We start from the raw sequence: 24858 nt of genomic DNA, 5'->3' as shown, positions 1-24858 counted from the left end.
TCTCTTCTTAGCATGTCTGTCTGGCTTCCAAAGATAATCCTAAAAAAGGTCGAACATCAGCATTTTATTACTTGGCATCTCATACTGCCTCTATTTCTTTCCCTAGCACTATGCTCTCGTAGGTTACTTAAGCTTCTTGGTGGGGGTGGAAGTGTGGAGGTGTTTTTAACAGGAAACGATGTTTAGAAATCACTGATAGCTGGCACTGTTCTTTGTCGTGTCTGTTGCTAGTATTGATTTACTGCTGATATGCCATTGTATGCATATAAATAGCATCTTTGTTGGATGTGATGCTGTGCTTCAGAGTTTGCATAAGGAGTTCAGAGGAGAGGCTCCCCGATTGCCACGATGACCTTTTGGATTTGGGATCGCCCAGTTAGAGCTTTGCCCTGTCCTGTCTGTAGAGTTAGGTGCATGCTGGCTGCTAGATTGCTGAAGAAGAGGTTAAGAATTGATTTTTTGTCTACTTCAGTCTTAATTGGCTGTAGTCTGAAGCAGCTCGCTTGGGGCCATGCCAATTTAACATCCTTCCTGTGGAGTCATGCGGATGGCAATGATATCTGCAGGAGCTGTTACGCAGCGTGTCAGACACAGGTTTTCCAGACCCTTTTCAGACGTGGCTGACTTAAAGGCAGCCGATCCTGTTACAGGTGCCGTGCCGTGGCTGTCAGCATGGCCCAGCTGGCCCTGGTGCAGACAATCTGCTCTTGCATTCATTTAGGCTAGGAAAGTTTTACGCTAGGGCAGCTCTGCCTTGGCGTGGGCGTTAGAGCGTTCCAGGTGGCACCGGAAAGGTTGGAGGGGAGCAGGGCTGCAGAGGATTAACACACCTTTTGTCCTAGGTTTCTTTGCCCTGTTTTGATGACACGATCTGCTCTGTTGTCCTTTCCGCTGCTCTAGCCCCTTCCTGTATTTCCTGCGTGGCATTTTGCATCACAGTTGCTTTGGAGACCGGTTAATGATCATCACCACCGGGCTGAGGCTGCACCTACCTGGCCCAGGCATCTGGCCCGTTGTGCTGGGGCATCTGGAGTCGTTGCTGAATGGGGCCGGGGAAACGCGTCAGCTTTTTCTGAGCAGCAGCTGCTTGGTTTTAAAATGACAAGAGGGGCTCTGGGGTGGGTGCTGCGACAGCTTTTATCGAGCAGATTGCTTACTAAGGCACCCATGTGACTTCCAGCAAAATAAGTGTGTCCTGGGGAGGTGAGAGGATCCTTAGGGTTTAAAAGAAACTTTAGCAGGGTTAGAGACGTAGCATGGTGTGTCAGGGTAAGCAGTGTTGATGTTGGAGGGGCAGATACACTGAAGGGGGACGGTCCCATGTGGAGTGATCAGGTGAGAAGGGTATTGGCTGCTCAGCAGAGAGCCAAAGGAATTTCATTCTGCTGCTGGGAAGGTTATCCGATGCTCTTTGTTGGTGTTGTGCTTGCCTTCCAGAAATTTCAGTGCTGCTAAGGGTGGCATGCCTAGCGTTGATCCCTGGTCTTCTGTATCCCCAGGGGAACCCCTGCACTGTGTATTTCAGCACTCAAACTCATGCCTGTTCCTTTTTTTTTCTGTACCATGCTAGAGGTGTCTCCTGGGTAGGACAAAAGGCATTGCTTTAGGATAGATTTTACTTTACGTGTCACGCTTCAAAAAATTCAGTACTAAGTAGGATTTTGAATTGCTTGTAAATCAGTGCTGCCACTGTTGCCACACTGTGAATTTGCCATGGATCGTGAGGTTAACCACACACACCTAGCACAGTGTTATACACAGGAGTCTTTGCCTGTTAAATCATACAGTGTAAAATCAAGATATATCCCAGTAAAGAGAAGCCATTCATAGCCTTGTGGTTGAGGTTGTGGTGCAAAGGGGAAAGTTTCACTGCTGAAAATTCATGAGTTCTTGCAAGTGGCCAAGCTGAAAAAAGTGTTTTATCATGAGGTCAGCCTAGGGACTGGAAGGGGACAGCAGGCAGAAAACAAGCCAAATTTCTGGTGAAGCACTCGAAATCCAAGAAAAGAAAAAACTGTATTTTTTTTTCCTGATATGACAGGACTAGTCAGTCCGCTAGGTGTGAAAAAAAATTAAGCTGGAAGTAGTGGTAAAAAAACGGTTGCAGGGAGAATTATTTCAGCCATGGGACTTGTTGCCAACAGGTAGCACAGACTCAGTCCCGTGGATTTGTTTAGAGCCAAGATAGTGTTGTTTTACAAGATGTGCTGCAGGTCAGCCAGAAGCCTCTGGGTGGAATTCTGCAGCTTACTGTATTGGGAATTACATGGTGCTCCTACTGGTTTTCTTTGTCCTTTAAATCACCTCCAGATTTAAGACCTGCCAGAGGTCCACAGTCACATCTGACTTTTGCCTTTCTGTTGTCTTGCTTGCAGCCTTGCCTCTTGCATATCTGCTGGCGTTTTGCTTTAGACTTAGCCTGCATCCCGGCAACTATCCCATAATCGTATGCTGTTAAAAACCCTCTTGTATGTCGCACATTGCATGGTCTCTCACTTCTGTAATTACTACATTTCTATATTCCTTTTCCTTCCTCCTTTAATGCCTGAGTCAAACTCCTGGGGCCAAGCACAAATAATTCACAGCATAAAACTCCATTAAATATGAATAGGTGCACGATGCCTGACTTCCTTCAGCGCTGCGAAGGAGCAGAGCTCCGTACGTATTAGAGCAGCGATGATCCAGAAGTGTGGTGGTGCAGCTTCCGTGCTGACCTAGAGACCAACCCCGGCGCTGCCTTTTTTTGTCGCAACAAAGCAGAGCACTGTGTGCGTGCTTGGAGGCAGGCTCCGAGCGAATGCCAGGTGTGTGTGAGTCATAAACACTCAGCAGCACAGAGCAGTGCAGATGAATATATATATTTTTTTCTCTTCCCCCCTACCTTGCGCTGCTGCACTGAAATCACATTTTCCTACCATATGATGCAAAATCTTAGTGTTGGACGGTTTTGCTGTTTGCAGTGTAAAATCTCCCGTCAGCTGAGCTGCTCTGAACTGAACTAACCCAACTCCATTGCTGTCATTTTCCCTGAAGTCACCCTGTGTCATACTGGGGGACAGAGAAGGCAGGAACTGGCCTTGTTCCCTAAAATTACTAACTTTGCCTCAGGCTGCTGCTCTGGTTTCTGAAGCCTTTATCTTCTGGAATGCCAACCATCCCTCAAAAAGCCATGTTTACCTTGCCTTGCTGTCCCTGCTGCTTCTCCTCGTCTCACTGAGTTCACTGCACACAAATACCCTGGTTATAAATATGCGTGTAAATGAGTGATTTATTTCTCGCTGCCTTCACTCGGCATTAATGACCTGTTTGTTCTGTTGCCGTTGCTAACTCCATGCCGACCCCAATGCTGCTGCTCTTACGTTACTCTTTTGTCTGTAACTCTGCCCGTGGGATTTAGTGTTTTTGGGGATACAGTAGGTCAGTGTGGCTCCGCTTCCCCTCCGGGTTAGTTGCATTGCGTTTCCCTGAAGCCCTGCTTTTCTCACTCACAGCCAGCTCCTCGTTTCCTAGGCAGGCCCTTCTCAGGAGGTAAGCCCTGCGTCGTGTCCCGTCCTCACTGACCCACCGTCTCTCCTTCTCAAAGCCACCTAATCCTACCCAACGAATTACATGCAAAAGACCGAATTGAAAGAGCATCACAGTTAGGAAGCCAAAAAACGTGGGCGTTAAGAAATGCCAGGTCCCGTGTAATTATAACTTAGCTGTTAAATGTTACTAGGTTACGTTACTGTGCACCACGCTTCCCATGTGAACGCAGCCCTGCGCAGTGTGTGTGGTGGGGAGGCGCCCCGTGAGCACCGTTCCTCCCCATCGTGCGGCATTCACCTGCCTGCCGCCTTGCTGCTCTCGGGTGGTCTGTGTTAACCCAGCTTCGGGCTGTGCGTTTCCACAAGGACTCTGGGACAGCTATTGGCGTGGTATTGGGCACTTCAAATGCGTTTTCCCTTGCAGTTTCCCTGGGAGGCAATTTTGGCCTTGTCCCCGTTTCATAGATAAAAGAATTGAAGCGATGTGGTGCAGTGGCTGAAACGGGTGCCCCCTGATTTTGGGTGCGCCATGCCAGGGTACTTCAGTTTGATGTCAGAATACTGCTGTGTTTTTCTAGCATTCGAGAACTGCTTTAGGCTGTTCTGCTTATCAGGAGATTAAACTTTTCCCTACCTCTGTTCTTGAAAATGATTATATGTTTATATAATTCTACCCGAGACTTCTTGTATGGAAAACTTTGGCTCACAAGCGGTTAAGTTGGCAGTGCTTTTGTAAGCAGCCCTTGTAATGGAAAGTGTTAGACAGACTTAGCTGTAGGTGTCACTGGTAGCGACTTTTTTCTGTTAGTCACTATCCTTAACATACTATTTAAGTGTCTTTTGCCTGTTTGCGAATGCTCTATCTTGTGAAATAGGGAAAAGACTACAAGGCTGTGATATTTATAATAGAAAACAGTAGTAGGAAGATGTGAGCAACACAGAGCTTCTAGAAAGCTTTGTTAGGTGGAGTTCAGCCTGGAAAAGAACAGTGTTTATGCTGTACTCCTAGGAGCTGGGTTTTATGACTGGCTCAAGCTATGATGATTCTGGATAACACTAAATTATTCCACTATAGAGAACAATTTTCCTGACTGATTGTCATGTAATTACTGCACTGTTACTCAGCTCTTACCATGCTTCCAGAAGATACCCTAGCAGTAGGCAATATCTTCCCTCTCAGTTTCAAGCTGCGTAAATGTTTGCCTCCTCACTAACGTTTGTTTCCTCTTTTGTATGTTTCAGATATGTGCCATCATTGGGGGAACGTTTACTGTAGCTGGGATCCTTGACTCCTGCATTTTCACAGCATCGGAAGCCTGGAAGAAGATCCAGCTGGGGAAGATGCAGTAGCGGTGAAACTCGTCTCCAAGGACAGGAGCAAAGATTGAGAAACCTACCACTACCTGTTTTTGTCTTTATTTTTTATTTGATTGAATCAGTAAGTTTTTCTCTAATAAGGCTGTTCAGTGAAGACCTCTTCAACAAATCAAGGAAATTTCCATGCATTTCAGAGCTCTGAGAGAAAAAAAAATAAAAATCAATGGAATCAGGGCTTAGATTTTGATTCTCTCCCCCCAGAAACGGGTTGAAATGCTATATATGAAATATACTGTCAGATCTAAGTAAGGAGAACAGGATCTTCTGTGGGAGGTTCCGATGGCAGTGTACAAACTAAGTAGTAGATTACAAAGAGTTAAGCTGTCTTTTGGCACTTTTTGGAATTTGTTGGATTTGCATGATTAGACAATCGACTTTTATATAACACAAAGTTATACATTAGGAAGAAATTCCACCCGTGGTGCCAAAAAGGTGATGTATCTGTTGGTGAGGAATGGAAAGTGTTAGTTCCCATAGCAAGCTTTAGAGACAGAGGGCAGAAATAACATCAAGAAATGCCTTGGGCTTTTATGGAAAGCTCTTTCGCTCAGATATGACCTTTCTAATGAAATGAGCAAATTTGAAAAGGAAGCTTTCCCCCAGCTACTTTTTCCTGGATGATCTGTGATCCAGGCAGAGGAAGGGCCGTTCTTTTACTCTGGATGTAAAAGTGGTTTAATTTCTTCCCAGAAACTGAATATCCAGTCTTGTGTTTACAGGTGGCATGAAGTAAAAACCAAACTGAGCAACACAGTTTTATGTGGCCTTTGCTTTGAAAGGGAATAGTTGTCTTACAGCATTAGCTTTTATTCTTTCTTCTGTGTTTGTTTTTTTTTTTTTAAACACAGACCACCCAGCAGTCTGGACTCTGCAATTCTGCTTTAATATTATTATTATTATTATTATTATTACTGTTGTTGTTATTTTGAAAAGGGGTTGTCCATTCTATGTGTCCAGAAAAATGATGCAGTCTTCTGGGTGGATGAGCACAGCTTACTGTCTTGCTTTGTGTGTGTATATTGAATACACCTGTAAAACACAGGAAGTCTGTCTCTTCACGGTTTAAGGTGCCTACCTGCTTCTTTAAAATTCAATCAGGCATCTTTCCTGAGCCCTAGACTGACACTGTTCACCCACAGGTACACCAGTAGCAGGGCAGGCATTCCCACAACCCGGCCCCTGCTAGCAATTTTCTTCTATTCCTTAAAACGGTACCTGAACTTCCATGCCCGTTCATTCAAGCCTTGTCTTCTGAGACCTCCAATAAATGGAGGTGTGAGGGGAAAGCTACTGCCAGGTGTGGCTTGTATGCAACGATAGACGTGAGTTCACTGATAATGAGACCAATGCCCACCAGTGCATTCTCCATACCCTCCTAAATGTTCCTTGGGTAGTAACAGTCACTGCATGCTTTGTGAGTGTCTGAGCTGAGGATACACAGATTTTAAGTGTTCCAGGATAGACAAAAATCCTAAAAAATTAAAATCCTTAACTCAATCAATGGTATAAATTCTAAGACGGGTGCAGGATTTCTCTTGGATAATATCTACTGTCCATTGCCTTTTCCTGGAGGCCAAAGTATCCAAACATTTTGTTGTAATAATATGAAACTTTGAATATTCAGTGTTAATGCTAGAGTCAGATACATTTCAAAAGTATTCCTAATACATGTCTGTTGAAATTGTCTCATTCTTTTGGAAGTAGGGAAGGTAGCCAGTTTTATCTGCACACACACATACATGCCCACACCCCCCTAAAAATAAAAAGGCCACCAACCCCCCCCTCCCTACCCTGGCCCATTTTCTGCCCTGTAGTGATTCCTGACCAGTTACAGCATTGGAACTTTTCCTTGTTCTTATTATGGACTGATTGCTGTTCCTTTAGGTGTAAACTGGATTGTGTAATTTCCTGTATCTGTTAATGTATGGATAGATTTTATACATTTTTTCCATTTACAAAAATCAACTTGAAAACGAGATGCTTGTCTTCATTTCAGTGCGCGCGTCCATCTGTCCACGAGCGGTACCCACTAGATGGCGGCGGCTGCCTCGTGGCAGCCTGGGGTTTTTCCATTGCAATTCCTTCTCGTGCTGCCTGAAGGATTTCCTCTGATCCACAGTCACCAACTGAAATTTAAAGCAAAAAAAAATCCTAGTTTTTTCTCTTAAATTTGTTGGATCTTTGCTTATAGCATGTGAACTTGATGGATTACAGGGATGCAATGTTAATATCTTAGCAGGGCATCCTTCTGGGTGATGCAAGAGAAGATTCCTGTAGCACAGCGGATTGTGCTGTCAGTTTTCTGAAATTTCTTCCCTATTATAATTTCTTCAACACAAACTAGAAAAAGTTGATTGCAGATTCCTGCGTGTTTCTTGCCCCCAGTGTGTGATTTCTGCCCTTCTCCCCCATCCTCTATCTGAATTAAACGCTGCCTTCTGCGCAGTCCAGGCCAGTTCTTTAAACCAGATCAGTGAAATTGTTTCACTTTTTTTGGAAATAACAGATTGCATACTTCAGTGTGCTTGCTTTCTCTGCCAAAATGTCCACTGCAATAATGTAATAAATCACTTTTTTTTTTTTTTCCTAAATGTGGAAACCAAATTATAATAAAGTTCTGGCAAAACTGCTGAAGAAACAGTCTGCACCTTAGTTCTCTAAGCCAGGTCTAAGCCTCTGAGCACTGCCAAGCCAAGGCTGACTTTGGGTCTGCTGGCCGTTGTGGCATGCTTGTCCTTCAGGCATGGCTGGCTTGGATCAGGTAATGTTGCTGCATCGTGTGTTTACAGAAGAATTTGCTCTTCTCTCCAAATGTGAAAGCGCGGTGGTTACTGTTGCAGCAGGCCTGCCCCGTGCATACATGTGTCATTAGATTTCACTTCTATTCTCAGACATTTTCTAGAGATAAAATGAGCGTAGTTATGCTTTTAAACATCAGTGAAAACAACAATAATCTCAAGCCATAGTGGAAGGAAAACTGTTGATTGTAGGTGTTAATTCATCTTCTTGACTTTGCTCTTTCAAATCAGTATTTTGACAGAAGTATTTGTGGTTCTCCAAGAACGACATCCCTGTAGGAAGTAAAACATTTAGAACTTGTGTATATTCTGGTTTAAATAAACCTCTTTGAAGCTGCGCTTCATCATACAATGAGAACTTGCAGCACGGGATGCTTTGTGATGGTGGAGTCAGAATTTCAGCTCTAGGGGAAGCTGTAAAGCTGTGCTTTGGCATGTTCAAGAACTATGTGGACTGCTAAAGTGGTTTTGTTTTTTTTAAGAAAATGGAAATTGAGAAGAAAAAAATTGAGATGCATTTATGAATGTTTGATGTATCAAGTATTTGCATTTAACTACTGCTCTGTAAAAGTGAAATCTGCAGTGTAGATGGTAATGTTTATAGCTAATTTTCTGACTATTTCTCGTTTAAAGTTGCTTTCTGGTTGTGTGATACGCAGACTTTTGGGGCTGAAAATGACTGCAACGAGTATCTGCTTTAGAACAGCCCTTTGAAGTTCCAGATGAAATGTGGCGATGAGGTATTTCTCAATAGTCCTGGGAAGGAGGGGGAGAGGGGCAGGGTTTGCAGTCCTGTAACGTGGTGTGGCAATGTTTAAAGCACAAGTCTTGCATTTTTACAGTGGAGTTTATTAGGGAGTTCTCGCATTTCCCTTTTAATTTGCAACCTCATGTTAATAAAATACTAGACTTTTTAGTTCTACAATTAAAAATAAATCTCTCGTGTTTTGATTGGCTTCTTGTTGCACTGCCATTGCAAAATCAATCTGAAAGGGTTTTTTCGTTTGTTTTTAATTATTGTTCCAATGAACTAAGCGTTATCGCGCAATGAAATCACTGTAAGCCAGGTCACTCTGCCGAAAGTTAACGCGAGGCTCTTTTGCAATCAGCCCTGACTCATGTCTGGACGTTCAGTGCTCGGTTTTGAACGGTACCAAGTGTCCTAACCTCAGGTTGGTTTTTTTTTGTTTTTTTTTTTTCCCTTTTGTTTTTTTAAATGAGGTGCGTGGATTTTGCTTGGAACTTGCTGGTTTTGGCTTTACTCACGCGGTGAGTTGGTATGTAAAATAACCCCTTTTTTGCCTCCCCCCAACCTTTTAATTTCCTTCTCGTCTTGCTTCACTAAGTATTTAGAAATCACACTGAGGTAATTATGGAAGATTAAATTGCGAAGGGTTACGACAGACTGAACATGGGCGCTGTGTATCCGCACCACATTAAGTAATTACTTATTTTTAACTGGGGGGCTGCGCGTGCCTTGCTCCTGCCCTACACCGCCTGCCTGAGGGACGGGACCCCCCGCACCCCCTTTTGGGAATCAGCTCCCCAGCTCCGAGGGGAGACGCTTCATTTCTACCAGAATTGAACAATTGGGAATAATTTACTAGAAAACAAAGCGGGTTGGGGGGGGGAAATAAAAAAGGAGTGCCCCCCTGAGGCAGCGGGGTTGGGGGGGGGGGGGCTGGGGCCGGGCCTCGGCGCCTCAGGGGAGCCCTCAGGGGGCCCGGGAGGGGCGGGGGAGAACCGCCCGCGTGGCCACGCCCCCTCTCGCCTGGCCACGCCCCCAGCCCCACGTGGCCGCGCCCCCGCCCGTCTCAGCCCCCGCCGTTGGCCTCCGGCCGCCAGGGGGCGCTGCTCGCGCCCGCTCCTCTCGCGAGCTCTCGCGCGAACCCCGCTGCCTCTTGCCGGAAGCGGAAGTGCTTCCCTCTCCTCTTTCCGGCCGAGCGGCGCGGCGGCAGCAGCGGGGTGAGGGCGCCGCGGGCGGGCCGCGGGCATCCGCCGCCATCCGCCGGTATCGGCCGGCATCCGCCGCGGCTGGGGGCGGGCCGGGGCCGGGACCGGGCCCCGCTGCCGGGGTTGGGCGCCGCTGGGCCTGGAGGGGCCGCTCGCTGGCCGCCGCTGAGCCCGGGGCTGTCCCGGCCTGCAGCCCGGGCTGCCTGCTCAGGCGGGGCCCGGCACCGGCACGGGGCGGTGCGCGGCGGCGAGCGGGTGGGTGGCAGGCTCCGCGCTGACCTGGCTGATTTAGGGGTCTTCCGTAGTGGAAGGCTGCGATCTTCTGGTTAGCAGTGGGCGGAGGCTTGCCGCGGGCAAGCAGAAGCACCCGGGGGGCAGCCTGTCGGTCAGGGCAGAGCTGTGCTCTGATAGACAACCTCAGGGTGGTTATTAAGGCTTAGGAATGGCCAAGCGCAGTTTGTTTAACAAATCTGTTACGTGCTGCAAAGTCTAGTAGTACACTGCGCAGGCAGCCTCTAAGCGTTACAGGTATTCTATCTGTGCGAGTGTGAAATGTGCGCTCACTTCATAAATAAAGCAAACGTTTACCTTGGTGTAAAATTAAGACTACTCGATCAGATGTCCTGCACTCTGAGTACACTTAGCTTTGGGTTAGAAAGAATGGTCGCATGCACACATAGAGCACTTCTGTCAATCCACAGTGTCATTGTCACTCATGGAAGAGGCTGAAACCTTTGAAATGCAGTTTATAAAATTACACAAATCGGGAGTAGGAATAAAAACAGCTGAAGTGAGCTTTTAAGTTTTAGCGTACTTAGCGTAGGCAGACAGTAGCACGAATGCCTTTGAGTTACAAGCTTCTCAAAGTACTGTTTTTCTTCCTGCAGCCAAAATGAAGTTCAATCCATTTGTGACCTCAGACCGCAGCAAGAACCGCAAACGGCACTTCAATGCACCTTCTCACATCCGAAGAAAAATAATGTCCTCCCCGCTCTCCAAGGAGTTGCGGCAGAAATACAACGTCCGCTCGATGCCCATCAGAAAGGACGATGAAGTCCAGGTATCTTTCAGGCTGTACTGTCACGCTTGAAGTTTATTCATATTTTGTTTTCCACGACAAATTCAAATCGATGCCACGGCTTTACCATGAGTCTTGTAAAAATAATACAAGTTAACGTAATCATAGGTTTGTCCTGTTGAATATTTCTTGAGACACAACCAGTGAGAAGGAAGGTAAAAGGAACATAAACGTGGCAGTAGAAGTATGTGCATTGTTCACATGCGTGATTTAGTTGCATGCATTGATTATCACTCTGGATTAAAGACTTTAAACAATAAGGCAAAGAATTGTTTGTTTTCTTTCTGTAGACTGTTTGCTACCAGTGATATGGGAAAGATCAGTTTAGAAATGAATGGAGTTAGGTGGCCTTTTTGTTTTAAAATGTAATGATAGAAGAGAAGTTAGGATGAAAAACAGTTGGGGTTGACTGTTACCTTTCCGGTTGAAAAGAGTTGAAGTTACTTGATCAGGGCTTACTGCAGGCAAAGTGAGTGAAAAGTACAGTTCTGATCCATTGTATTTTCCATTTTAGTGATCAGCTAAATCCAGTAACTGGTAGCTTTCTGGCATGAGCAGAGTTGGGAGCTCAACCCGTGCAGTTCTGGTTTTCTGATGGGATAATTAAGTTGTGTTTGCTAAGGCCGGGTGATTGTTACAGGGGTGTTTTGGAAGTATTGGGAACGTGTGCCTTCTGTGTGCTCCTGCAGGTTGTCCGGGGGCATTACAAAGGACAGCAGATCGGCAAGGTGGTCCAGGTGTACAGGAAGAAGTACGTCATCTACATCGAACGTGTGCAGCGCGAGAAGGCCAACGGCACGACTGTGCACGTGGGAATCCATCCTAGCAAGGTACAGGGTGTAAAGTGACATCTGCGGTGCAAAAAGAGGCCTTGCTGCCACATGAAAAATCTGCTGCTTGCTTAAGTAGAACCTTGTTACGGCACATGGAGTAACGGATTGAGATTGATTGGGATGGGCGTTAATAAAGAAAAGTTACAGGGTCACGGTAGCAGGGAAGTAATGGTTGGAACCGGGAGCTCTCAGATATTTCTGAGGCTTATTTGGTGGAGAAGTTGCAACAGACTTCAGAGTGTTCCTAAAGTGCTTTTTGGAAGAGCTTGGCGATTTTAAAGCACAAATAGTTATTTTTTTGTTTGATTGTTTTGGGAACTGATCATTTAGAACAACTCTTCATTGTTGCTGTGTGGCACTGCACTGACTAAGGAAGTGTTGGAAATGTTTGGGTAGATGCTCAGAACTGTGGTTTGTTCTTGTGGCTGTTATGCGCTAATTTTGCCTGCATCTAGTTTTAGCCTGAAGTGTTTCACAGCGTTCAGAGTTAGCGAAAACCAGGCAAAGCCTGTTTAGATCATAATAGCAAAACATTTCCAATTAAACAGAACAACTAGCCAGAAACCTAGTTTGAAGCAGATGAAATGAGTCTGCCCCAAACCTGTCATGTGGGCACGGGTATCGAAGTGCTGGTGGAGGAAATCCAGTTGTAGCAGGTTTTCTGGTCTGAAGGGTTGGTGTGTACGGGAGAGGCAGAGCAGAATGATTCCAAAACAGCCTAATGGCTTGTGTGCAGGAACAACATCTGAGGTACAAGGTGACACTGAGGGAACCAGCGTACCTGCAGTTGGACGTTACTTCCCTGATAAATAGCAGTGGGAGAAATTGAGGTTGGTGCTGGTCCTGCGTTTCTGTGAGCGCTCTCCCTAACTGGGAATTGGACCTCGGGAAAGCTTTGTATGCGGATTCGAGTTGTTAGTGCATGGGAACAGGGGAACGCTTTGTTGCAAGCTGGCAATGGGATGGGTGAGCGGTGTCTGCCTCTTTTAGGTAAAGGGATGATTGAGACCGGACCGCACAATGGAACTAACCAGGAGCATTTCGCTGTACTGCAGCCTATGTCAGTTTTCTCAGATTTGATTATGTCAATTGTATTTTTAAAGTGCTCCTTTCAATAATATCAAAGTATTTATTTCATCGCCAGTTTTGGGAGCAGAAAAAGCACTGAAGGTTGTCCAGGGGCTGAGAATCAGCACTTGGGTTTTCTTCTGCGTTGTTACAAAACGTCGCGAAGGATCTGGTAGCGAATGGATTGGGCAGATTATCTTTTGTGTGTCCATGTTAGTAATGCTTGATAATTCCTGTCCGCTTTACAACTGGTCAATAGCAGATCGTGTTCTTGGAAGCGTTCTCCACGTACGAGTCAGTGGTGCGTGGACTTCATTGTTCCCTGCAGTTACGCCAGATGTTCGGTTATTCCAGGCAGCATAGCAATGACACGACAGCAGCCAGCAGCTGTGTGGTTTTCCAGTGTTCCAAAACGCAGGTAGCATTGTTTAAAACATGGAGAAATTAATGGAATCGTTCAGGTTGGAAAAGACGCATGGAGTCCAACCATCCACCTGAGTCCAGTGCTAAACCGTGTCCCACAGCGTCACGTTCACACCTCTCTGAAATGCCTCCAGGAACGGCAACTCCACCCCCTCCCTGGCGGCCTGGTCCAGCCCTGACCACCCTTCCTGTGACAAAATTCATCCCAGTAGCCACCCTAAGCATCCTCGGGCACAGCTTGAGGCCGTTTCCTCACATCCTTAGGATCTATTGCTTTCCTTTGTGGTGGTGGGAACGAGAGTCAGCTGTATGCAGGTGTAGCGCCCATTGTGTTTGAGCAGCGCCTGGCGTAACGGACAGCGTTCCAATGAAGTGATGGAAGTCGGACTGACTTCACGGTAATGATTTCATTATGTAGCTGGCCCGAAATTTGGCTGCTCTTCAGTTTGCTCAAATGTTGTGACTGTGCATCCAAGCCACGGTCCATACATTTTGATTCCTTGAATGCACCTGGAGAAACCAATACACCGCAGCGTTGTGAAATACGCGGCCAGCTCAGTCCTCAGTTCTACTCAAACCGAATTAGAGAATCTGTGTTAATAAAACGTGTGCTTTGGTAGTGTCGGAGGTGATGGGCCTAGGCCGCGCTGCGTTAGCTCTGTGCTGTCAGGCTGCTGTGCGTTACGCTGAGGACGCTGAATTCTTTGTCTTTTCCCTAGGTGGTGATCACAAGGCTAAAGCTGGACAAAGATCGCAAGAAGATCTTGGAGCGTAAAGCAAAATCTCGCCAGGTTGGCAAGGAGAAAGGCAAATACAAGGAAGAAACAATCGAAAAGATGCAGGAGTAGATTGTTTTCTTTTTGACACCATTAAAGAACTGCTAAAACTAAACCTAGTGTCGTGTCTTCTGCCTTAGGAAATCTTGATGCAGTGTCTGCTCAGCGTTTAAATACTCGTTTTAATATTTAATGCTGGTTATGTCAAAAGCACAGTAACCTAAAAAGCTTTCTAAGCCTTTCTTGCTTTTAAGAACATGTTGACCTTTTCGCAGTAAAGGTGTATTTCAGCCGAAGTCGGGAGGCGTGGTGCAGGACTGCTACAATCCGGGTAACATCTAGTGCCTGGTAGACTTTTTTTTTTTCCCCAGTGATCTCTGACATTCACTTAGAAAAGCCCGCAGTTTTAAATGAAGATGTTAATTCCGTGTACCATGCACATTCAGTATTTTCTCAGGCACTTGAAGTTAGCTGTTTCTGGCCATTGGTAATTTCTTAAATTACGTTTTTCCACCGATCTACGGGATTTGACACCGGAAGGTGACGTTTGGGGCCTTGCTGGGCACGTTGCGGCCCCTGAACCTGCCCCGCGGTGCCCCAGCCGCTCCCGTCGGTGCTCTCCGTGCCTGCAGAGCCGCGCTGCCGGAGGTGCCCCGAGCACCCCTGGGCGCGCCCCCCGCACCCCCGAGCACCCCTGGGTGCCGCCCCCAGCACCCCCCCACGAGCACGCGCCCTGCGGCCCCTCCCGTGCGCGCCCCCGCGTGACGTGGCGCCCCGTGATTGGCCGGCGGCGCGGCGAGGAGGCGGTCCCGCGGCGGCCGTGCCCGCGGCCGGCAGAGGCGGCGGCGGCGGCCATGGCGTACGGCGGGCTGGCGGTGCCCATCGCGGCCGTCACCGCCTTCTGGGGGGTGGTCGGCGCCCTCCTGCCCTGGCTCGTCCCCAAGGGGCCCAACCGCGGGTGAGTGACCGGGGCCCGGCCCCGAGGCTTCCCCCCCGCCCCGAGCCGCGGCCGGGCCGGGCCTCGCTGCGGTGTGGGGGCTCCCTGCGGGAGCGTCGGGGCCTGCTGCGGCCCGGGGGTGGCGGCGGCTGCTCGGCTCCTCTTCCTCCTCCTCCCCCTCCCCCTGCCAGGTACCGGCTGCCTTCTGCTGAGCCTGAGGGGCTGGGCTCCAGGTGCCGACTGCCTTCGCTTCTGTTCCTCTGACCCCGGAGGGGCTTCCCTGAATTTCCTCCCCCCCAGCCCCGCCGCTTCCTCAGTTTCCCTTCCCAGCCCTGGTATTCAGCGCCCCGGCTGGTTTTGTGCCTGGCAGCCGGGCTGGCTTCGGGTGTCCCCAGGACGTGGCTGGGAGGCCTGCTCCTGGCTGTGGGAAGTGGCCCGGGGTCACCGGCAGGCCTTCCCTGCTTCTTCCTCAATTCCGCCAAATATGAATGTTGCACGGCTGTGCTTCTTCCTCAACTCGATCATTTAACAAATAGTAATAGGCCACTGCTCTACTTCTTCCTCAATTTTATCACTTAACAAATACCAACAGAGCGCTGCTGCCTTCTGATTCTGTGCTGGCACTGCATAGTGCCCTAACTTCTCATCTCGTTTTGTTTCTTTCTTCCTTTAAAAACCACCAACAAAAAGCTGCGTTTGAATTGGCTTCTTCATCTTCTAACAAAGGAAGTCAGTGCAGATTTTAACTGAGTTAGGAATTCGCGCTGTGCTGCTTAAAACTTCCAAGCGATGGCTCCTGCCTGGGACTACGTGGGAAGGAGAGGCTCCTGGAGCTCACTGCAGGCTGTGCTGGGTCTGTAGCAGTTGTCTGAAGGTTGACAAGATGAATGTGTATTGATAGGTTATTCTTATATATATACACCTATACACACACATCTTGAATGTTATCCGTGTCACAAAAGGGTTGGAAGATACTCACCTAGCACAGGTTCTTGTCACTCACTTTAGGGGGAAATATGTAGAAGGAAAATCCCTTTTTTATTAAACAAACAGAACCCTTCACTTTGCTACAAAGTTCAGTAAGGAGTTGGACTCAATGATCCTTATGGGTCCCTTCCAACTCGGGAAATTCTATGAATAGAAAAATCTTATTTCTTTTCCTCTTGTTTCAAAACCATTTCTGTATGTAGCTCTAGACTTACTACTGCCAGTTTCAAGAGCAGCCTGGCTTTTACTTCTCAGCTTAACTATCACTTCTGTCACTATTGCCTTTCAGTAAGGAAGCTAATTCTTATCTGCAGATAAAATCTCAAGGCCACTTGAAATTATTCTGTGTGCAAAAAATCTACGTTCACGATGAAAAAATTAAAGCCTCTTTGACACTGACAATTTCTGTAAGCAAAATTTTGAACATGAAGAAAATGTTTTACTGTGGTATTAGAAAATCCAGCTTCAGTAGTTGGATAACTTGCTGGTGCACATGACAGCGTGCGTAATGGAGCAAGGACGCTTACTGCGCTGGATTTTACTCCAGTTAAATACTGCTGCGTGCTTCTGTTCTCCCAGTCTCTGTCAGTTCTTTTGCACAGTCTTAGCCTCTGCAGTTTGCTCAGCTGGAAGAAGTTATCAACGTTGAGTCATGTTGCATATGATCACAGCTGAACTTCTGCTTGGTGTTTTTTTTTCCTATGTATCTTGTGGTCAGTCACAACATGACTGTTAATCAGCTGCGTCTCGTTCTTTTTGCAGTGTTATCAACACGATGCTGGTGACCTGTGCTGTTTGCTGCTACCTGTTGTAAGTATAAATACTGTCTTGCCCCTTAATCAAGGTACATTTTTCACGTAAGAAATTTAGGAGGAAACTTGAGCATATGAGTCACAGAGGCCTGGATACGTGGTGTTCCTCGACAGCTCGTAGAATTCTTGGTTCTAAAGGCCTTCAACACGGAGAAGAAAAGGTTTTCCTGGTGGTGGATACTGCATTGAAATCTTGTTTTGTGTCATTGCCCTGTGGCTCTTACTGTTGAGTACTGCAGTGCAGTGACTCGATGTTGCTCCTTTCCAGTTCACTGGATTATTCATTCACAAGCTTAATGACAGTGTGTCAGGGAAGCTATGTGCAGAAGTGACTTTGAAAGGTATTTGGAAAGAACTTAGTACGGAGATTAAACTGGTGAAAGTAATTAGATCTTTCAGGGTAACTTGTAATAAAATGATTACTTGAGTAATTTCAAGTACTACTTGAATAGTATTTGGACTTTGCTGAAGTATTTAGGTATTATTTACATACTGTAAGGAGCTTAACATGAATATTTGGAGAAATGCATCTCTACTCGTTCCTAAGAACTGGCAGCGAAAAGCCATATTATCAGCGTTGGCACGTTTCAGAGGACGCCTTGTTGGGTTGCCTACTGCACAGGCTTATGCACATTTAATTTACTTTTGTAATGTGATATTCAGGTTTTATGCAGGCTGTGAAGTCTCCCTACCCAGCGCACCAGTTATTTAGCAACCTAATCTCATGCTAGGTCCTAAATGCTTGGGTAGGAATGGGCAACTGGATTCTTACTTTGGCAAAGGTGTCAAAATGGGGTTCAGATTATGGTAAAATTTTGATTGGGGGGGGGGGGCGGGGGGGCTTTTTTTTTTTTTTAATTTAAGTTTAATTTCCTTGTTGAATTTCTTTTCTATACTGCATTGCAACAGAAATCATGTCCTAGTCTTCCAAAATCCTTCAAGTTCAGGATTTGCTGGTTTTGGTGTTGCTCTTTGAGGAACGACAGTTTCCTTAAAGTCAAGGCTGCGTGGCACCCACAAAATCCTCTCGATTATGATCTGGAATGTATTTGTCATAGAGCTTCCTAAGTTTGACTTCGTGTTTTGCGCACTTCAGATTTTCAGTGGTATTTCATTGTAAGTTCAGTGGGTTTTGTACTGAAGCAGATCTATTACAAAGCTCATGTCATTAACATGATTTACAATCTGGTTCTGCGTGTCCAGTGAGTGGGTGCCTCTGTCTTCATTCTTAACCTCGTGGGCTGTAACTCATGTTCTACATTTCCTTTGGCCTTCTCCAATTACACCTTGAAAAAAGAAGAAAAAGAAGAAAATCTTGCAATGTTTTAAGCCGTCAGTAATTATACCCAAGCACATAAAATATATGTATAGTTTCTGCCTCCAAGTTCAACAAAAAACAGATTTTAGAACCTGATGTTCCAAGACGGAACTTGCCGCATCGCACAGTCATTGTGTTGTCATGAATTCTGTATGGAATGTTCTTGCAGAAAGCCCCAAAGAATGGATTCTCAGGATTCTTCCTCAGATACAGCATTAGGGGCTGAAATAACTTCTCATCTCAGATCTTTGTGTGTCCTTAGCAGGTGGCTAGTGCTGTTCATCTACTTCTTCATAGGGTGGTTTGAAACTCCACTGCAGCTGCTGTTGTATTCTCTATCTTTCCTTTCCAGTTGAAATGGAGAGGGAAAAAAAATGGATTTCCTGTTATTATTAAATACCAGTTGATTGACAAATTGATTTGAATCAGACTGAATTTAACTATGTTTAAGTCAATCACATTTCAACTTAAACCTATTTCTTCTGTGTTTTGATTTAACAGTGATCAATTTGAGCAACCACATTGATCACATGGTATTAATTGGCTTATGTGCAAATTTGTTGTGTGTGTCTGTAATTTGTGTACTGATATCGTATCCAGCCACCTTTTGAAGGAGAACGTACAATATGATAAAAATAAAAGGTAAAGTGTGTGGGGTTACCGCTGCAGAAGTACCAGGTTGTACCGTTTTGTCTAAATAGCCTAAATCTCTTTTGCAGTTTACAAAGCAGCTCCTGAAGCAGTACTGTGATATTCTACTAACCAAGGATGTTTGAAAAACACTATTATTTGGTACTGATTCTAAAAGGATTAAAATACGGTTGCCCAATTTGACATTTAAGCAGAGATAACAGGACCTTAATTTGTAACATGCAGCACAGACAGATGGCAGTTAGGGTAGGAAGACCTTTTAAAAATCTTTCTGGTAGAACATAAGGGACTTTGGTTTCGTTGTATGAGCTGGGTAATTAACACTAGCTGTTGTAGCTGCTATCCGGCAGGATTTAAGGACCCGTGGGTGGCTCGAATGCCATACCTGATTTTAGCAGCTCCAGCACACTGCACGTTGGGTACAGGGGCTTGCTTTGTCTTGTTCTGAATGCTGCATTTTGTTTTGCATTGTCATGATAGATTGTCACTTAGCAAGACGCGGGGAAAGCTTTTTCAAGCCCTGTGTTGAACGCAGGGGAGTCACAGAGCTCGGTGCCTAACCGCTGCTGCAAATTATGAGGCCCTAGCCGTGCAGGGAGGAGGAACGCTGTAGACCTGTAATGCCGCCGTGCTCGGAGCCTGGCATCCAGCGTGGTCCCAACAAACGGCTTTAGAAAAGTGCACAGCGCCTGCCTAAAGCGAGGTGACGCAGCTGGGACACGCCGGTATTTGGAACGTGCTCCCAGCTCATTTAATGCACAGCCGTGCTGGGTCTGATCTCCGGCACACGGCGAGGTGAGGTGTTGGTGCACAGCGTCCCTTCCTTCCGTACAGCGCGGGGAGAAGCGTGTCCTTTAGCAGGCCTTCGGTGTTCCTATCCTCCTCCCACTGCTGGTAGTCCAGGATATTAAAGGCAGATGGTGCAGTGCTCTGGCACCCCTTTTTCTGTCTTTTGTATCTGGAAATTAACCGTTCAAAATAAATTCCATGCAGTTTTTAAGAACTAATTTGCTTTTACCATAAGTAAGTTTAATAAAATGATTAATACGGCTTCAAAATATGTCGTCATCAGTTAGTTAGCAAGGCAGGAGCAAGTCAACCTAATGGCTGTTGGCTCCTTTTGTTGGTGTCCTGCTAATGTTTCGGTTGCTTTGTGGTCTCTGTTAGGTATTTCAAGGCTTGCGTGGCTGATAGACTGCTGCAAGCTCGGCGCTTCGTTTTAATTGGGGCCCTAATTTGCACAAAACCGAAAGCAATAATGAAAATAAATATTTGTAATACTTAAGAGTGTTACTGATGCGTTTTCTTTAAGTCTGGCCAACGTCTTTTGCCCGTGGCTGTTGTAGCCTTTTTACAGCTGACCTGCACTTCGTTTGCTGGTCAAAGCATCAAGGTTTGTGTGGAATTTTCCATGACTGCCTAAGCACTCTGATACATTTGTGGCAGCTCCCATTACAAAGCTGCTCTGCTTTTTCTCCTCCTTACAAAGCGTTCTGGAAATAGCAGATAGATGAACCAGTGTGTTCGCTAACTGTGTTTATATAGTTAGCATTTAACGGAGACTTAAATCCATGGAAGCATCCATGGCTCTCTCCGAACCTTGTAATATTTACAAAGCAAATGTATCTTGTAACAGCGGAATATTTATTTCTGTTTAGCTTTCCTGGATATTTTCCACAAACTGCATTCCTCTTGTTCTGGGCTGTGGCTGTGGCTTCTGCAGCGTTGATTTGTGAACGCTGCGATAAGATGGCTGTGCCTGACGAGCACGTTGTCGTGTTGATTGATTATCTTATTTGTTTTGTGTTCTGGGGGTTTTGCCTACAATTGCGCTTCAGGTCCCTGTTTCTTTGACGTCTGTGCCAGGTTTAATCAACTTTTGCTCAAGCGCTGATAGCAATTACGCCAGGCTTGCAAGGGCAGGCTGCTGTACATGGAAAATAACGGCAGATGAGGGAGAGTGGGTTTCTCAGAGCTTGGTTGTATTTTTTTATTTATTTTTTTGGTTATTTAAAGGATGCTTCAAAGGCACCAAGAAAAGGGCTGACTTTTTTATGTTGCTATATTCTGAACCTACAAATATCTGAGTGTCGTATATTTCCTGCCAAAGAGAAAGTATGCGAGAGTGCTGTCGGTTGTGCTGCTTCAGATGGAAGAGGACGACTTGTTTCAGCTGCGGGATGATTTGGTCCCAGGTCTTCATTGCTGGTATCCAGGCAGCGTGTGAGCTTGAGCAAGGTTTTGATCTGATACGAGCCCTTCCTGAATACTGTCTTGTCTCCTCTGATAGTACCTGTGCTTTGGCCAAGCCTTCCCTGTATAATAAGTCCTGTAATTTGGCTGATGTTCTCTCTTTTGGGTCGGGGGGTTGTCTTGCAGTTGGCTGATTGCGATTCTGGCTCAACTCAACCCTCTCTTTGGGCCGCAGTTAAGCAATGAAACAATCTGGTACCTTAAATCTCACTGGCCTTAAGGACGTCTGTCCACTGCTGCAATTTATTGACCAGGTGAGTATGTTCGCATCTGTTAATACGTGTGGTGTGTTAAATGATTCAGGAGCAATTGAACAGTAGTATAAGCAGCGGGTTCTGCATCATTAACTGTTTTGCAGGAGAAATCGATCTTTCCAGGGACTGCAACAAAACAAACGTTGGGTGTTAATCTTGGCCGGATACTTGGGCTGAGGTGTTGTACAGCCTCTGCTACCCAGCCATGTGTGTTCAGTACGCGGGTATTTATAGGGAGAACACCGCATTTCTTCATCCAGCTGAAAAAAGTAGTTAGGAGGGAAGGGCCTGTCTATTAACAGCTAGCATGAGTGGGTTTCCTAATCTGTAACAATTGTTGAGCCCTTCTCCCAGCACGCCACCGTTTCATCCAAGAACTGCCCAGGTTTCCAGGGCAGTGTCCAGTTGCCTCCATTCATCTGGGAGGCCTGAGAGGGACCTGCAGTTCCAGTGGCTCTTCATCTCCTGTCGATGTACACCGCCAACACCGAACTTGCAGGCGGCTTTTATTTTAATGACAGCCTGGGTGTGCCGAGTCATAGCTGAGCCTGGTGCTGCTGATTTGGGTAGAGCTCTTTGATGCCATGGTCGCAGTTGCAAGGCATGCCTTCTGACACCACCAGCAAAAATACACAGTTTTGTATTAAAAGTAGCACGGTGACCTCAGGTATCTCCGAAAGGGCAACATTTAGAATTGAAGGTTCAAATGAAGGTTTTGCTGCAGAAAGAAGTACCCGTGATCTCTGTTTTTAGGCTGATAACACGAAGTAGTTGAACGCTCCTAGGGTTTTTACCTGTTTTTTCTTTTTCCTCTTATTGCTTTAATTGCCTGCTCCTTTGCTCTTATTACTTTAACTTCTGTTTACAGAAGTCCAACAGCAGCAGACAAATGGCAGTCGATGTTACAGCTCAGTTAAATGCCGGCTGTAAAGCATCCTGAACATTTACCCTGAAGCAAAGCTCCACTGCTTCAAAGTAGGACTCATCCGAACTGGGGTAGTGTCAGACACCGGCATGTGGATTTGCCTGCGTCTTCTCTTTTAAGCAGCAAGCAATAAAGGTAGACGTGGCCCTGCTTCAAGCAGAGGCCTGTGATTAGGTAGCTCGGGCAAGCTGAATGCCCCGGGTGCATTTTCACTGCTCTTGTGTGGTAACACAAAAATAGTTAGCAAAAGCAGAGACTAGTGTATTCTGGTATTGGGCACACAGATCACCGAATCCCACAGTTCTGAGACCTGAAATTGAAGTGTAGTTATCTGGAGAAGTAGATGCCTCAGATTTAAAAACTGGGCTCACTTCTGCCTGATACAGGGACTGTGTGTTGCTACCAGCCAAGGCGAACTGGAGATGAGGTATGACATTGTAGTCTAGGTGTCTGCTGCAAGAATCGGGGCTTATCCCCCCTCTCCTCTTATCACTTCAAATTTGTACTGAGGAGGAGAGGGAACTGCTGCGTTCCGGGATGGACAGAAAGTTCACGTGAGGAGTTCTAAACTTACTAACGGAGAATTTAAGTTGTATGTAGCGCACACATTGTTGTTACATGAAGTAGTTTGTTTTAACCTTTGATATATCTGATTGCGTTGGCTTAATTTTGAAATAAAATGAAAGTTCATCTTTGAGGGGGAAAGCATGCTTAAAGAAAAAGTAGAAGCAAATAATCCTCAAATACCATGGTTAGATACCGTGTTCATTCTTGCCTTTAGGTAGTAGGAATACACTATTGCAGTACTCACGATTCTTCATGGTCTTGTTCGAATTACCCCTGCAGAGCTAAGTGAGTCTGGCTGCAAGGAGGCGGCTGCTTTGGTCAGGCTGCAGTGTCCTGTCTGTCACTTCAGTGCACTTAGAGGCTCTAGATGAGTTTGTCACCAGACTGGAGCTGTGAGTTAGATTCCGTGTGAAAGAGTTGGGGTCTCTCTCTCTGACCTTGCAAAGAATTCCAGAAATACAGCTACCGTTTCTTTTTTGATCAGTTGTTTTTGGCTTTTAAGATGTGCTTTTGCAGTGTTCGAGGTGCATGCAATATACCCCTTTCTCTCTTCAATCTCTGTTTCAACTGAGGTGGGGATGGACTAGTATGGACAGAGTGTGAGGAGTTAAAAGGAAATGAAATACGAACTCCCAGGATAGAGAGACTGTTTTTTAAAAATGAAGGTAGTGTAAGCAAACCTGTTCAATTTTACCAGTGGAGCAGGCTGAAAATGCATGCAGAAGGCTTACTGCATTCTAGTAGGGAGCTTCTACAGATGCTGACTTGATTGATCTGTGCCAAATTACAGAAGTTTGGTCTTTGTGGTCAGTATCCCTCTAATTTAAGTGATGCATCAGGCGGCTGACTGTATAATCAAGTTAATGGCTCGGAAAGCAATATGTAAGGATATGCAAACTTCTTCAGCTGTGGTAAATATGGGCTGTAGCCTCTTTCCTTTTAAGCTGTGTGATGCAATGCCTGCTGTTGTCCTTAAATTTGTCTCTACAGTGTGTATCTCAGACCAGGAACTGCCTTTATGCAAGGTCTGTCATCTAGATGGCTGGATGCTGCTACAGCAGAATTACTTGAAACTTTCTAAGAGTAGCATAATTGTTCCACCAGCTTATAATATAACTAAACCTACCTGCCGTAACTTTGGAAATTAAATTGTGAGGAAAGCAAGGAAGTAGAGATTGTTCTTTTAACTCCATAAAGATGAATTATCTACAGTTCTTGACAACTTTTTGGTGCGTTTGTGGAATGGAAATAGTTGTGGTTAACTCAACAACCAGGTCTTCAATTAGTAAATCACCTCCATGGAAAGGAATAATTAAATTGCCTCTTGCTTTGCAGGTAAAGAAGAGATTTCCTTCAGATGAAAAAACTCCACAGATCCAAAGATGCCCTTAACGTAGCTGGTTGGATACCAAGCCTGCATTAATGCCTTAACACTTGTATTGTGCTTTAAATGGCTCGTTCAAAGCCCTCTATTTTTTCCTACTATACCGTTTAAGAGTGTGCCTAATGCAATTTCTAACTCCTCTTCAGTACTGTACATTTTTATCTGTTAACTTCAGTTGTGATTAAAATTTCTAATGTTTCTTACAGAGACGTAGCTTCTCTGTTCACTTTACTCTGTAGGAACACTATATCTTAGAGGTTTGTCTGCTGTGCTATTCACCTCTGTTCTGTTTGACTGCACTTGGAAAAAACTGTGCAATGAAACTGTACGAGGAGAAGAGAAATAATGCTGCCACATGTTGATTGCCTTTTTTTTTTTTTTTTAAAGTGAGTTGTGTTTTGGGGAAGTTGAGTCTTAAATTTCTCATACCTGGAAATAAAACTAATCCTCTACTTTATACAAAATGCTCTTGTGCCATGTTTAACTCTTCTGTGGTTTTAATCAGACGCTAGTTAGCCAGAGTTCAGCTGAGGACTAACAATGTACTTGGGAGGGGAGGATAAGGTCTGTTGATATAACATAGGGAGGGGATGAGAAATGCTTCAAGACGTTGAATATTTTGAATATGTAGCAGTTTTTAAAATACCTTGATCTGCTCATCATATTTAATATTCAGCAGTATCAGTATATATTAGTATTAACTGTTTTATTTAAAAAAAGCTTTCTATTTTAGGTTCCAAGCTCTCACTCACTGCTGAAGCTACAGTAGCAATAAAACAGTTCACATGGCATATTTTGCTGGTGGTGAATTTCATGCAAAGAATTCAATTTCAATTCAAAGCCTGGACAAACAAGCCATTCTTGAATTTATATTTAGATGCTTTTCAGATAAAGACATTTCCCTGTATCTGAATGCTTAATATTTTCTTTGAAACAG

At 45.5% G+C, this 24858-nt stretch overlaps 3 protein-coding genes across 5 annotated transcripts in view; all 3 read left to right on the top strand.

The window, feature by feature from the left end:
- The window catches only part of ERGIC1 (endoplasmic reticulum-golgi intermediate compartment 1), a 58942-nt gene extending 50762 nt beyond the window's left edge, over positions 1 to 8180 (top strand). Inside the window, exon 10 of the mRNA XM_048080351.2 lies at positions 4770 to 8180. Within this exon, the coding sequence (XP_047936308.1) occupies positions 4770 to 4877 (108 nt within the window). The 3' untranslated portion in view covers positions 4878 to 8180. The remainder of the gene's footprint in view (positions 1 to 4769) is intronic.
- A 1337-nt stretch (positions 8181 to 9517) lies between these two features.
- On the top strand, positions 9518 to 13948 carry RPL26L1 (ribosomal protein L26 like 1). Of its 2 annotated transcripts, none has more exons than XM_048080352.2 (4): positions 9518 to 9667; positions 10543 to 10715; positions 11423 to 11563; positions 13777 to 13948. In XM_048080352.2, exons 2-4 carry the CDS (start codon positions 10548 to 10550, stop codon positions 13903 to 13905), a joined length of 438 nt encoding a protein of 145 aa, XP_047936309.1. In that variant the 5' UTR covers positions 9518 to 9667; positions 10543 to 10547; the 3' UTR covers positions 13906 to 13948. The 2 variants fall into 2 exon arrangements, with proteins under 2 accessions (XP_047936309.1, XP_047936310.1); XM_048080353.2 differs by lacking the exon at positions 9518 to 9667 and adding an exon at positions 9691 to 9713.
- A 672-nt stretch (positions 13949 to 14620) lies between these two features.
- Positions 14621 to 24283, top strand: ATP6V0E1 (ATPase H+ transporting V0 subunit e1). 2 transcript variants are annotated; one of them, XM_048080354.2, is made up of 4 exons: positions 14622 to 14791; positions 16520 to 16567; positions 20918 to 21045; positions 23873 to 24283. In XM_048080354.2, exons 1-3 carry the CDS (start codon positions 14688 to 14690, stop codon positions 21009 to 21011), a joined length of 246 nt encoding a protein of 81 aa, XP_047936311.1. In that variant the 5' UTR covers positions 14622 to 14687; the 3' UTR covers positions 21012 to 21045; positions 23873 to 24283. The 2 variants fall into 2 exon arrangements, with proteins under 2 accessions (XP_066861680.1, XP_047936311.1); XM_067005579.1 differs by lacking the exon at positions 23873 to 24283 and having other exon boundaries at positions 14621 to 14791; positions 20918 to 21047.
- Positions 24284 to 24858: the final 575 nt, after the last annotated feature.

Source organism: Anser cygnoides, chromosome 14 (genome assembly GCF_040182565.1).
Source record: "Anser cygnoides isolate HZ-2024a breed goose chromosome 14, Taihu_goose_T2T_genome, whole genome shotgun sequence".
NCBI classification, from domain to species: Eukaryota; Metazoa; Chordata; class Aves; order Anseriformes; family Anatidae; genus Anser; species Anser cygnoides.
The sequence above is the reverse complement of the archived record's forward strand: the minus strand, read 5'-3'. Positions and strand labels throughout refer to the sequence as shown.

Bases quoted from the DNA above. Each gene is read 5' to 3' on its own strand.
- RPL26L1 (XM_048080352.2), top strand. From the start codon at position 10,548: ATGAAGTTCAATCCATTTGTGACCTCAGACCGCAGCAAGAACCGCAAA. The intron at 10,716-11,422 runs GTATCTTTCAGG...GTGCTCCTGCAG, and splicing joins GAAAGGACGATGAAGTCCAG to GTTGTCCGGGGGCATTACAA. The intron at 11,564-13,776 runs GTACAGGGTGTA...TCTTTTCCCTAG, and splicing joins TGGGAATCCATCCTAGCAAG to GTGGTGATCACAAGGCTAAA.
- ATP6V0E1 (XM_048080354.2), top strand. From the start codon at position 14,688: ATGGCGTACGGCGGGCTGGCGGTGCCCATCGCGGCCGTCACCGCCTTC. The intron at 14,792-16,519 runs GTGAGTGACCGG...TTCTTTTTGCAG, and splicing joins CCCAAGGGGCCCAACCGCGG to TGTTATCAACACGATGCTGG. The intron at 16,568-20,917 runs GTAAGTATAAAT...GTTGTCTTGCAG, and splicing joins GCTGTTTGCTGCTACCTGTT to TTGGCTGATTGCGATTCTGG.